The sequence below is a fragment of the Rhineura floridana genome, chromosome 13, assembly GCF_030035675.1.
Source record: "Rhineura floridana isolate rRhiFlo1 chromosome 13, rRhiFlo1.hap2, whole genome shotgun sequence".
Lineage (NCBI taxonomy): Eukaryota > Metazoa > Chordata > Lepidosauria > Squamata > Rhineuridae > Rhineura > Rhineura floridana.
The window spans coordinates 21,912,871-21,926,741 of NC_084492.1; the positions used below are offsets into that span (position 1 = coordinate 21,912,871).

A 13,871-nucleotide genomic window follows, 5' to 3' on the forward strand; every position below is an offset into this window, starting at 1 on the left:
GTTTAAGACCTAAAAAGCTAGCGTATACCTTCCCTATTATAGATAGCAAGCTGATAGGTCGATAGTTGCTTGGATCATCTCTGGGGCCTTTCTTATAGATTGGAACAATGAAAGCTTTCAGCCAGGCTGCAGGAATTATACCAGATTTATTTATTAAGGTGAAGAGGGAGGCCAACAATGGGGCCCACCAACTGATGTTAGCTTTCAGCAGCTCTGGGGGAATACCATCTGGTCCTGGGGCTTTGCCTGACTTAACTGGAGTAATAGTAGGCAGATGGCGTTTCAACAGCTCCGCAGTATTTTCTACTTCTAGTTCTAAAAACTATTCAACTGTCGACAGTCGCGTTTTTGCTGCTTTTATCTCCTACCATACCAATTACTTTTGCAAAGCTTAAAAGCTTTAAAGCTGTTGTCTTTTGGCTGACGGAGAGTGAAAGTTTGTACAGCGTCTTATCTTACCTTCTCCTCCCGAAAGCGGCAGCCGCAACAGCAGAGTCAGCTGTAGTAGATTTCATTTAAAAAACAACAACCAGGAAGTGACATTATTTGTATTTTCACTGGTACGATACAGCTGAAAACAAATCTTTGAGCAGTGTTATGCTTTTGCACACAAGTTAGGGGGAAAAGAAAAATAAGTCATCCTTTGCAGCAACATAAAAAGGCCAGCAGAATGGAGGAGTGTAGCTGGAAGTTGCTTGTCAGCCTAGAGGAAACAAAATGAAAGAAGGGAGGAGAAGATAATGGGCGTGGAGAGGGGAATGATTGACACACCCACCTAAAAGCATTGGAGCAAAGCGTCTGCAAGCACTAGAGATATGGAGTGAAGACATTTTTTCTTCCCTTTTCATATTATCAGTGGATTGGGTTAGTATGGATTTAGAAGGGGACAACTGTGTGATAGCTTCTGTTTGCTGGTAATGTCATGTGAGCCATGCGAATTAAAAGGAGATGTGAGTAGCACCAAACACACAATAAATCACCATGTAGATGAGCCCACAGGCTGCAGTTGGGAACAGGAAAAACCACAACAGGCACTAAAGCAGGAAAAGCCATATATGGGCTGTCAGCCTTATCTGTTTATATTTCATGCCTGGGAGCTTGGCTGGCTTCCCAGAAGTGAATAAAAAAAACCTTGTATTTTTAAACTGGAGAAAGGAAAAAAATTGGACTAAGTGGCCTCTTTAAAACCTGGGGCTTCTTCTTAGAACACACATGGGGAACTCTGAGAGGAAATGTATAACTCATCTGAGGGGAAATCTCACTGATCAATATTCTATAAGGGCAGCTGACTCACAACAAAGGCATTAACAACTGAGTTCATTAAACTTGATGATTAAAGTCCTAAATGAACTCAGGAGTGTTGGGAGAGAGATTTAAATGTGAAAAAGGATGAAAAGCAAGAGAGCAAGTATACACTGATTATTGGAGCTTAAACTGCAGATTGCTTGAGAGAAGAGGATCTTTAGTGACGATCAAGAGACAGTGGGCTCATCTACACGGTGCTTTATTGTGTGTTTGGTGCTACTCACATCACCTTTTAATTCTGACTGAGCATGCTTGGTCACCTAGCAATCGGATGGAGTGGAGATCTATAATTAGAGGGCAGGGCCACAAGAAAAAGCACGGCTAATCCTCCCCAGAGGAATGCCTGCTTGTGTGAATGGGAAAAAGCAACTGGCAACTAAAATGGAGCAAGGACTGCGGACGATGTAAATGAAAAGCGAAGGTAAAAGAAGTGTATTTCCTTTGAAGAAATGCTCCCATGCAGATGAGCCCAGCATTTCCTCCTCCTCCTCCTCTCAGCATGGAGATGGGAGGAGGAGGAAGAAAAAACGTCATCTCCTGATCTTTCCTGAAAATCAGAAGACGTTTTCACCCCTTCACATGGGGCGGGGGGGAGAGAAACTGTCTGCTTTCTTCAGGGATGTTTCTCCCTCATCTCACTGTGGAGACGGGAGGGGAGAAGGAAATGTTGATGATCAAGAGACAACATTTCCTTCTCCGCATGCCTGAAGCTCAAACAGATTGTGTGGGAGAGAAAAAAAACCCTATGTGCCTGTGTGTGTGTGTGAGAGAGAGAGAGAGAGAGGAAGGACTGGGGAAAGAGACAATAATGTACGTCCCAGCAGAAGTCCCTCCTTCTGCCCGATTCTTGTCCACCCTGTGTGCCTCCAGGAACTAGGTAGTACAGTACTAAAAATAGACATGCAAGAGTATCATGATAAGCACCATTAATTTAATACGTGTGTGAGAGATCTGTAAAAAGCCATGTCCTTAGTGAACATCATTAATTCAGAGAGTTTGTGAACATAAAAAGCAACCAAAAGGGGAATATTAAGTGTGTGTGTGTGTGTATGAGGGGTGATACTACTAATAAATCCATTCTCAGTTTTTAAATGTTTTAATACCTTTTTTTAATTAATGTATTTTTTAAATGTTTTATTGAGTTTTTTATATTTTATATATGTAAAGAAAACAACATTAAAAGGTAAAGGTGTCCCCGCACTTATAGTGCGAGTCGTTTCCAACTCTTAGGGTGACATCTTGTGACGTTTACTAGGCAGACCGTATATATGGAGTGGGATTGCCAGTTCCTTCCCTGGCCTTTCTTTACCCCCCAGCATATGCCGGGTACTCATTTTACCGACCACGGATGGATGGAAGGCTGAGTGGACCTCGACCCTTTACCGGAGATTCGACTTCCTCCTTCCATTGGAATCGAACTCCGGCCGTGGGCAGAGCTTCAGCTGCGTTACCGCTGCTTACCACTCTGCACCATGGAGGATCTTAAACATTACATAAGAAAATAAAGTAAAATAACTAAAAGGGGGAAAGAAGGATGTTGAGAGTTGCTAGGAGATGCTCTGTTACCCTCACAGAGCTTCAGTTAGAGCAGCTGACTGTTAAACCACTGTGGCCACTGGAGCTCTGTCAGGAGAATAGGAGTCTCCCCTCAGCACCCTCCACAAACTACACTTCCCAGGATTCTTTGGAGAAGCCATGACAAAGTGAAATAAAGATCTGGTGTGGGTGTTGCCTCCTGATTAGCCAAGCCAAGCAGCTGTGAGTCTGGCTTTTAGAATACAGATAGCTGGTTCTTACTGAGCATGCCTGGGCTTATGATTGACTCCAAAGCTAAACTTCTTAAACTAATTAAAAATTGGCCAGGCATTTTTTTAACGTTTAAACTGCAGAATATGAAGGTCTGAGTATGGGGCAAGGTCAGTAAGAGGATTACAGGTACTCTGTGAACAAGGCTGATTTTTAATTAATTTCAATAAATTATGAGAACACTGACAGAAAACAGTCCAACAGGGGTCTGGTTTTTTCTCTCTCTTTTGACACTTTGAACTCTTGATTCTCTCTGAGGGCTTATCCAAACGGAGCGGGATAATCCACAGTTTCCATATTCGGTTTGTCATCTGATAGTCCTCACTTTGCCTTTTAGTTCGCTCTTTCCCAATTAAAAAAAACACTTTTTTGCACCCACACACGCAGTGGTAAGACCTCTACATTCTTTTTGCTTTTTCCAAGCTCCGCCTCTAAAACCTCCCCCTATCAACCAATTGGTCAGCAAAAAAATTATGTATGCTCCTCTCCCCCTTTGTAACGAAGCACAATATGGCTGTAAAGGCTGCTGGTCGGTTTCATGCCTGCCTTGTTTGTATTTGTGATATTACACTTAAACGAATGTATGCTTTTCTGCCTGTATTGATATTTAAGGAGATACACAGGCTGGCAATTGCACTTATTTCTCCAAAAAAGCAAGAAATGTGTCACACCCCCCTCCTTCTCCCTTTCCTTCCCATGAGAATGAAATTGACAAAGCTTTCTGGAGGCAGGCTGAAACCAACCACCCCCCCTTTCTCGCTTGCTGTGCATTGCAGATCTCACCCAGAGCGGCCGCCCAGTTTGCAGGCTGGCAAAAAATAAAATGCATCTGTGCAGTAGTTGCAGACCCCCCCCCAACACCCCACCATTGTGATGATTGGTTCAATTTTCCCTGGCTTATTCTCGCACATGCGCAAAAGTGCAGATACGTGATTGGCTGGAATGAGGAGAAGGGGCAAGGGGAAATGCCCAAGAACCACCCATCAGCTGTAAAGTCCGCAGTATTGCATCCTAACTCCTGAAGGCACAGCGGATGATTCCCGATTTTAAACAGCAAATCACATTTTTGCCGGTATTGCAAGGAGCGGATTTAACCCGCGAAAATGCGTAACAGCACGAGACGTCATTTGGACAACCGAAAAATAATGAACACACATAGCGGGCATGTCACACATTTTGCAGTCATCTGGATGAGCCCTGACTGTTTTGTGTCTCACCGTGAAATTTTAGTGGGTTGTAAAGCAAGCATTTCTGAGTTCAGGACTACGGGTTTTGTAAGGTTTTGTTTTGAAATGAGCTTATTGAAAGCAGCAGAATGGCATGGGGGGTATTTTCAATTTAACATTGTGGAATACAAAAAATCCATGCTGGCTATAGTATACAGCTACTCTTGTGGCTGTATAATTTCAGTGAAGAAAAAAAGATCAATGGATGGCCTTACCTGAGTCACCATCATGGGCCCAATCACATTAGTCTTGTACACCTCAGACATGCTCTCTGACGTTTCAGATTCCAAAGTGTGTTGCCTTACAATCCCAGCATTGTTTATTAGAAGATTCAGTCTGGCTCCGTTCAACTGCTCGGTGGCTCTGGCTACAGCAGCTTTGATGCTGGAGGGGTCACAAGTGTCTATGGCAGCAAAGGGAAGATTTTAATATCTTTGGTGTTGAGATTCTGAAAGATAACCATGTTTGGCAAATATGTTTCTAACTGTGAAAATTATACATGTTTTTATTATGTAGCCATATGTGGTTTGTGAATGTTAGGGAAATTGATGTGTGAAAAATAAAGTGTGATGATGATGATGATTGATGATGATGATAATAATAATAATCAAATCAGATCAAATTTTATTGTGCGGTCATAGATCCACAATACAAGTGATTAAGCAGTCAGTTAAACAAACAAGATTAAAACCAAATACAGTATTAACAATAATGATTTAGCAAGAGGCCAGGGCAGTACAGATTGGCCTTTTCCGTAAAGTCTAAGCTACATAGAGAAACTTCGCAACTAATTCAGTAGTGTCTTTATCCTTGTCAGACAGAACATATTGCACGAGCCACTCAATAGATCTACCGGGAAAGGCTTTGGTGATTGGAAAAATAAGTCTAGATCAAGCATCCCTGTATAATTCACAGGAAAGTAGGACGTGTCTAATTGTTTCAACCTCCCCCAATTTACAGAAGCATAGATGCCTTTCCAGGGGGGTTCCTTGAAAACGGCCCTCTAATACCGCAAAGGGAAGACAATTAAATCTGGCTCAGGTAAACAGGGATCGATAGTGCGAAAAAGTCAAAGTTTTAAAATAAGCTGCATATTTTGGAAACAAAAAGCTCAAGCCAAAATGGATGGGTGAGCAAGATGTATGTGCTCCGGCCATTGAGAATTGAAGGTCTATGTCCTTAATACGTTGACCAACAATATGATTCATTACCTCAAGGACCCAGGTTGACAATAGCTCCAGTGAAAGGCCAAGACACTTTATCTTTTCATTAAAGATCTTGGACCAAGAGGTTATAACAAGTTTAAGTACCCTAAGGAAGGTCCAGCGTAGGCCACTTTGGCCCAAAATCTAAAAGCCTGGAGCCAGGCTGAACACTCAATTGATGTAAAGCCCACTTCAAGGCGAAGTCCAGCCGCAGAGGCGCAGCGTGGCAACCCCAATATAGCTCGCAAAAAGCACGAAAACACCACCTCAACTTTGGCGCTAAAGCTCGTAACCCAGATAGGAATTCCATATAAAAGTTGGGGGAGAATTTTTACTTTGAAGATTTGGAGAGCAGCCGGGATATACTGGCCACCTCTAGTATAAAAGAATCGGGTGGTGGCCTTGGAGGTAGATAAAACTGCAGCTCGGACATGAGCGGACCAAGAGAGTGAAGAGCAGGAAATAATCCCAAGGTATCTGAATTGCCTAACCTGCTCAATCTTTTGCCCATTTATAGTCCATGATTGTTTCGAGAACCTACGTGTAAAAACCATGACTCTTGATTTTATAAAATTGATGGTGAGAAAGTTTTTGTCACAGTAGGCCATAAAAGCACGTAAGAGGCGTTTAAGGCCAACCTTCGAAAAGGATAATAACACCGCATCATCCGCGTAAAGCAGAAGGGAGCATCTCGTTTCGGCCAATTTAGGAGAATGGAAATTATCAGCAAGGCAATAACTGCTCAGATCATTGAGGAAGAGGTTAAAGAGGGTAGGGGCCAGGACACAGCCTTGGCGCACCCCTATGTTAGCAAAGATGGCATTGGTTAGATTACCATTCACACCACAGCGTACACGAAGTGAAGTGCACTGGTAGACACGACTAATCAAAAACAGGAGGTGCTTATCTATCAAAGTCTGTCATAACTTGGCCCATAATAGTTCCCTAGGGACAGAGTCAAAAGCAATCTTAAGGTCCATAAAAGTGACAAAAAGGCCCTTTTTGGAGATACACATATACTTCTCCACCAGGTGCCGTAATACTAGGCAGTGATTGATGGCAGATCTGCTCTTTCGGAAACCTATCTGCTCCCGGCTCAGAATGTCCTCCTCCTCTATCCTCCTCCTCTATCCAGGTTTGCAGTCTTACATTTAGGAGGCTAGCATAAATCTTGCCCACGACCGACAGGAGGCTAATAATAATAATAAAATTTCTTTCCTGCTCTTCTACCCTAAAATACAGCATTCAGGGTGGCTCACAATAAAATCATACACAATAAAAACACAAAAAACATTTAAATAGATAAAAATACAAAAAATACAGTTAAGGAATCCAGGGGAGTGATATTAAAAGGGGACTAAAGAGGTAAAACTAAAAAAGCGGGGGAAATAAAATCAGTTTCAGGCTCAGCCTTCAGTCCCTCCCAGTAGCTCTCCAGAACAAGTTGGTTTTCAAAAGTGTTGTTGTGGGAGAGGGAAGGATCTCATTCTCAACCCAGCAGCAAAAAAAGTGTGTGTTTGGCACCAACTAACATGAAGAGACTCTGCTCTTCTGAATTTGCCACTACACCACTGCTCTCAGGTACATTAGTTCAAGGCCGTTTAGAGCTTTAAAGTTTAAAAGCAGCACTTTGAATTGGGCCTGGAAACAAATTGGGAGCCAGTGGAGTCAATAAAGCACAGTGGTGGCTGCCCCAGTCTCTTTGCACTGTTTTATCCAGTTTGGTTAATCACAATTACGTTTATATATATATATAAACCAAATATATATATATATACCAAACCAGAAGTCTGTTTTACCTTCCCTCTGGGGAGAAGATGGAATGGCATGGAAGGGCTTTCTTTGCTGGAAAGAAGCAAAAGAGAAAGAGTCCCAAGTCTATAGGTTGGTTTTTCAAAGCATAAGAAGAGTGAGCCAGAGAAAGAAGACATACCCAACTTCACTATCGTCAGGTTTGGGTGGCTGGAAGCCAGTTTCCTCAGTTGCTGAAAAGATAAGAGATATGGACGAGCAGAAGAATTAATACAAGAAGTAAAATTATACCTCCCAAGTTGGTGCTGGATCATGCCAGCTTTCACAGAACTATTTCTTCAGGCGGTTTTTAAGGACAACAACACTGGGCGTGATCCAGCCACTGCTAAACACTTAGAAGCCCTATTCATTTCAGTGGGAGATGCTTACGTGCGTAGCTTACTCAGTGGGATCTGTGAGAATCAAAACACATTTAGGCTGTTCTCATCCCTACTGATTCTTTTAGAACTGGAACCAAATGATCTGTCAGGCTTGGGAGATTGGCTTTAGGAGCTGTCTGTCTGAGGGGAGGCTCCCTCCTCCTCCAGAGAAACCCAGAAAGGAAGGAGCGGGGGGAGATGACCCAACCGTCACTGTCGATTGGCTTTTGGGAGGACCCCGATGATTTGGAATAAGGCAAGGATGGATTCTAGCAACATCTGGAGGGCCACAGATTCCCCACTCTTGCATTGAGACGTTGGCCCTGTCCTGCAACTTCACCAAGAATAACAGTGTGACTAAAAATTTAGTAAGTATGCTTTCTCTCCCATCCCATGACCGCTGCACATGGTTAACCTTTGCTCTCCTTCCTTAATCCTTGTCCCTTTTGACATATAAAACCATTGGGTGTTCAGATAAAATCCTTATGCCTCCCGATTGGGGATTCCTCTCCCTACGTGCTCTCCCATCTCACCTCCCTCTTGATTTTGCTTACAGAATGAAGGGTTCCAAGAAGTCAAGGGTGCTTCCCAGCCCAGCCAGGATAACATCACGAGCTCGGCAGTACCCAGTGAAACTACTCAGCTGAAACCAGCCATATTCCCCTTATGCTCCAGCACTGAAAAGTCCCTTCCCAAATCCCCATATTCTCAGCCATGCCCTGGAGCCAGATGCCGACTCTTTGGGTGACAAACTGGACCTCCTGCTGACCAAAGACTTGTAGGGAGCAGGCAGGATGCCCCTTTGCAGCCCCGAAGACCCTGAGATTCCAAGGGCCACCTCCTCTTGAGGGCTTCCAGGGTGGATTCCAGTCAAATTGCCAGCAGAAGAGCCCCCAGTGGACTGAGAAGGTGAGATCAAGCCACCCCCTAGTTTTCGAGACCCTTATGCTTCCTTGAGAGGAAGAGCTCCCAAAACAGCCAGGGGTGGGGCTGAGTGGGGCTAGGAAGCCAGGTTATATCGGCCCTTACTCTGAGCCTGTCAGTTGCTGGAATACCAAAGATCTTCTGGCTTCAGTGCAACCTGACTTACCTGTGACTGGATTTCCTCTGTTGCTGAACATCAAAGCTCTTCTAGGATTTTTTCCCCCAGGGGCTGTCCCCTTATTTGAAATATTTTTATTCCTCTCTGCAACCAAAATCAGTTCCCAGAATGGCTTGGAAATATTGGGGGGGGGTATTTTTTAAATAAAACAATATTGTATTTTGCAAACTCAGGGTTTCCCTGATCATTCTCTTCATTCCCTCTCATCTTTCAGTGGTCCCATTTTGGCTCCAGTCCTGTCAATGTTCATCATCAAAGTTCACTATCAATGGCTAATAGCAACAGTGGCTATGTTCTCCCTCCACTGTTGGAGGCAGGATGTCTCTGAATGCCAGTTGCTGGGAATCACAAGTCGGGGGGGGGGCTTTTGGCTTCCTATAGGTATCTTGTTGGCCACTGTGAGAACAGGATGCTGGAATAGATGGGCCATTGGCCTGATCCAGCAAGTTTTGCTTATATTCTTGCTATTAGATAGAGGCATTATTTCACCTTTAGACATCTGAAGCCTGATTAAACACACCAGGCATCAGTTTTCAGGAAGCTCATGTATATGAGTTTAACATATAATCAGAAAAATTTCTTGGGTGATTTTTGTGGATAATATCTGTTGCTTCCTCCTCCTCTCTGGGCCAAAGCCCTTGGAATAACATCTACTGAGGCTGTAACTCTAAACACACTTACTAAGGAATAAGGTCCAATGAACACAGTTTATTTCTGAGGAAATATACAGCACACTCATATGCACCCTTTCTTTGTTCCATCCAAAGTTTCCTCTGTCTGCCTTCCAAAAGGAGAAAATCTGGAGCTTAAATCCATTAGAGAATGTTCTCCTGTCCTTGACTCTCCCGCATGTGCATCTATTGTTTTTACTGAGAGCTGATGCTAGTTAATCACCAAATCAAAATATAGCATTTTTAGTATGTTTCTAGTTACTAGACTGAAATTGGTCTGAAATTTGAGGGGGGATATTTTTTGTGGAGGGGGGGCAAGGCTCAGACTCCGGAAACTTTGCTTACAGCAGTGTTTCCCAAACTAATTTTCTCCATGGATCAACTTAAAAATGGCTGAAGGTCTTGGTGGCCCACTTAATGATTTTTCTGCCCGCTGTTGCAATTGTAATGCACTGTGCTAGGTGCTGTATGACCTTTCAGTGTATTTTTATTGCTTCGTTTATTCCTTATATTACAATTTGCATTCCCCTGTAATACAGTAAAATGCAAGATAATAAATAAAAGTTGTAATAAAGTACAATTAAAATCAATATGGATATTTAATGGAGACACACCACGGATGACCTGCATGGAGTTTGCAGACCACAGTTTAGGAACCTCCCTGGCCTACAAGAATAATCTCAGTCTTTTTTAACTTGGCACAGAAGTTCAAATAAATTGTGTTGACATTTTCAGATAAACTGCCCAGATAGGGCAAAGCTGGCTGCAGAAGACAACTCATTTGATAAAGTCCTTTGGCTTTGCCTAGTACATATATAGAATTAATTATTGCCAAGCACAATTTCACAGTGGGCTGAGATTTACCTTACCAATATCATTCTGCTTGGCCGCCTCAAAGGGAAAGGTGGCACAACGATAGGGGAGGGGCTGGAAACAATTGCTCTTTGGCGCCTCTTTTCCCAGGACTGACTCAGTCAGTTATTTCAACTTGTTCATTAATGACCTAGAATTAGGAGTGAGCAGTGAAGTGGCCAAGTTTGCTGATGACACTAAATTGTTCAGGCTTGTTAAAACAAAAAGGGATTGCGAAGAGCTCCAAAAAGACCTCTCCAAACTGAGTGAATGGGTGGAAAAATGGCAAATGCAATTCAATATAAACAAGTGTAAAATTATGCATATTGGAGCAAAAAATCTTAATTTCACATATACGCTCATGGGGTCTGAACTGGCGGTGACCGACCAGGAGAGAGACCTCGGGGTTGTAGTGGACAGCACGATGAAAATGTCGACCCAGTGTGCAGCAGCTGTGAAAAAGGCAAATTCCATGCTAGCGATAATTAGGAAAGGTATTGAAAATAAAACAGCCGATATCATAATGCCGTTGTATAAATCTATGGTGCGGCCGCATTTGGAATACTGTGTACAGTTCTGGTCGCCTCATCTCAAAAAGGATATTATAGAGTTGGAAAAGGTTCAGAAGAGGGCAACCAGAATGATCAAGGGGATGGAGCGACTCCCTTACGAGGAAAGGTTGCAGCATTTGGGGCTTTTTAGTTTAGAGAAAAGGCGGGTCAGAGGAGACATGATAGAAGTGTATAAAATTATGCATGGCATTGAGAAAGTGGATAGAGAAAAGTTCTTCTCCCTCTCTCATAATACTAGAACTCGTGGACACTCAAAGAAGCTGAATGTTGGAAGATTCAGGACAGACAAAAGGAAGTACTTCTTTACTCAGCGCATAGTTAAACTATGGAATTTGCTCCCACAAGATGCAGTAATGGCCACCAGCTTGGATGGCTTTAAAAGAAGATTAGACAAATTCATGGAGGACAGGGCTATCAATGGCTACTAGCCATGATGGCTGTGCTCTGCCACCCTAGTCAGAGGCAGCATGCTTCTGAAAACCAGTTGCCGGAAGCCTCAGGAGGGGAGAGTGTTCTTGCACTCAGGTCCTGCTTGCGGGCTTCCCCCAGGCACCTGGTTGGCCACTGTGAGAACAGGATGCTGGACTAGATGGGCCACTGGCCTGATCCAGCAGGCTCTTCTTATGTTCTTATGTTCTTATTATGTAACTTCACCTGTGTCTCTGTAACTGCATACCTGGGAATAAGCCCCACTGAACACAATGGGTCTTTCTTCTGAACAGACATATTGAAGATTGCACTATTCATTTTGCAAGAACTGGCACCTGAATTTCATCATTTTCCTTTTCAGTTCCTGTTATATCATGTTTCTTGGCTCACAAGCCAACTGTATTAACCTATAAGCCACCAAGTTTTTGCAGAAAAGGCAGGAAAAAATTAAAAGAAATAAAACTGGATCCACCCATGGTACATTTTTTTTGTTCAATCATGAATATGAAACCTATATTTCTTTTGCAGTGTTTTTCCACATAAAATATCCTTCTGTTCACCTGCAATTTTGGCAAATGTCCTTAGCTATTCTCAAAGGCTGTTTCATCTACTCAGCATTATCTCTGGAACTGAGGTTATCCCCTCATTATTGGTTTGATCTGTCCATAGACTAGGCTCACATTTCCTCCTCCTGTTTCAACTCAGTTTAACCCCCTGACACAATTTTCAACTAGACTGACCAATACCTGTATGTGGAAACTTCCTATGTTCCTAATATAAATACAAAACAAAATATTGATCATGAACAAGGTCTCTTTCGCATCAGCACCTGAAAGGTGAAGACAACTTCAAAGGAACATTGACATAATCAGACTGTTTTAAGGATATCCAGTAGGGTTGCCAGGTTCAGGGCCTGAGACTGATCCTGTATCTTTAGGAGAAGAGAAAGTCAGCCAAGTGCAGGTGTTCTTGCAACACTGTAATGGGGAAAACCACAAGGTGGAATTCTCCCTTCCCCCTGCACAACTCTGAAAGATACAGAAGACTTTAAAAGTTGTGCAGGGGGAAGGGTAAATTCCACCTTGTGGTTTTCCCCATTACAGTGTTGCAAGAACACCTGCACTTGGCTGACTTTCTCTTCTCCTAAAGATACAGGATCAGTCTCAGGCCCTGAACCTGGCAACCCTAATACCCAGCTCTTTTCATCATACATTTATAACTTTATAGATTTGCCTTTAATGAAGCCATGCATCCTTTTTTTGTCTCAAATGTATATTTGGTTTCTTATGAACCATGATGTATTTTATAGAAACCATTGCTTATCAACAACACAATCCTATATTTACTCAAAAGGAAGTCATGTTAAGGTAAACGGGACTTACTCATTGGTAAGTGAATATAGGACTGCAGTCTCCAAGTGCTCCACCTTGGCTGGATCGTGGCCATTCTCCTTGTTGTCATAAATACATACTTCGATTCAACCAAATTCTCATGCCAGGGCGGACGAGATTGATTGTAACCTGTTCAGGCCCTTCCATTAATCAACACAGTTGCTATCTCATAGCCCAGGCTCTAGCTCTCTGCTCAAGATCACAACAAACAGAGGAATTTTTTCATGCCCCTCTTTTTGAACTCCTCTTTCCCCAGGTGCTGTTTCCCGAATAGACTCTTCCTCTGCCCGTTTCCTCGGAAATCAACCCCGCTGAATTCCGTGGGACTTTCCCCCAAGTAAACCTACAATGCCGCTTGCACGCTTCCCTGGGAGTAAGGCTTACTGCCAGGAGTAGGACTTGCTTCCGAGAAGCCCTGCCCTGGAACGGGCTGCAATAACCCCGAGCATTCTGGCTGAACCCTGATCCAGTCCCACGGGAGCAGCCCCCGAGTAAGCCCGGTGCGCTGCCGGCGATGGGGCTGAGACTCTCACCTGCCCGCGCTCCCCGTCCGGATCCCGGCAGCAGGCGAAGAGCCACTGCGGCGGGTCGGAGCTGCCCAGTAGCTGGCGAACCAGCTCCAGGCCGATCCCGCGGTTGGCTCCGGTCACCAAGACGCTGCGCGCTCCCAGTCCCGCCATGAGCAGCTCCTGCAACCGAGTCCACCTCCTTCTCCTCTGGCGTCCGAGCAGACCCAAGACTGCCTCTGACCTTCGCAACACTCCCCACGCCTTCTCTTCTCGACACACACCGCCCCCTTGTGGCCGCCCGCAGGCACTGGAGCCAACGTCCTGCTCTTCAGCCGCCCATTTTTCTCCTTTTGCCTTTCAGGTGATGAGTCCACATAGAAAAGTGCGGTGTGGGTTCCAGCATTTTTTGATCGCAGTATGTAGAAGCGGGGGGGGGGTTACTTTGTAGAGGCAGCGTGCGATGTAAGGGTGAAACATCTTCTCATATGCCAATTAGGATTCTAAGAAGATACGTTGGTATTAGAGATGGAAAGACCGGCCAAATTCGGTTCTCTCCGTTTCTCAATTTTCTAATGTTAAATTCAGTCCTCTACATTTCTGCAGCAATCTGTGATTTTTTTTAAAAATCCTCA

The 13,871-nt window shown here is 43.8% G+C and overlaps 1 protein-coding gene across 3 annotated transcripts in view; it reads right to left on the minus strand.

Moving 5' to 3' along the window:
- Nucleotides 1-13,514, minus strand: part of LOC133368960 (C-signal-like) — a 34,064-nt gene extending 20,550 nt beyond the window's left edge. For 2 of the 3 annotated variants that reach the window (XM_061593676.1, XM_061593677.1), the window contains exons 1-3: nt 13,264-13,500; nt 7,476-7,527; nt 4,553-4,740 (exon numbers count right to left, since the gene is read on the minus strand). In XM_061593676.1, the coding sequence (XP_061449660.1) occupies nt 4,553-4,740; nt 7,476-7,527; nt 13,264-13,410 (387 nt within the window). In that variant the 5' untranslated portion in view covers nt 13,411-13,500. Of the gene's footprint in view, nt 1-4,552; nt 4,741-7,475; nt 7,528-13,263 lie in introns of all 3 variants that reach the window. The other variant, XM_061593678.1, reaches the window with a different exon arrangement.
- Between the last annotated feature and the right edge of the window lie 357 nt (nt 13,515-13,871).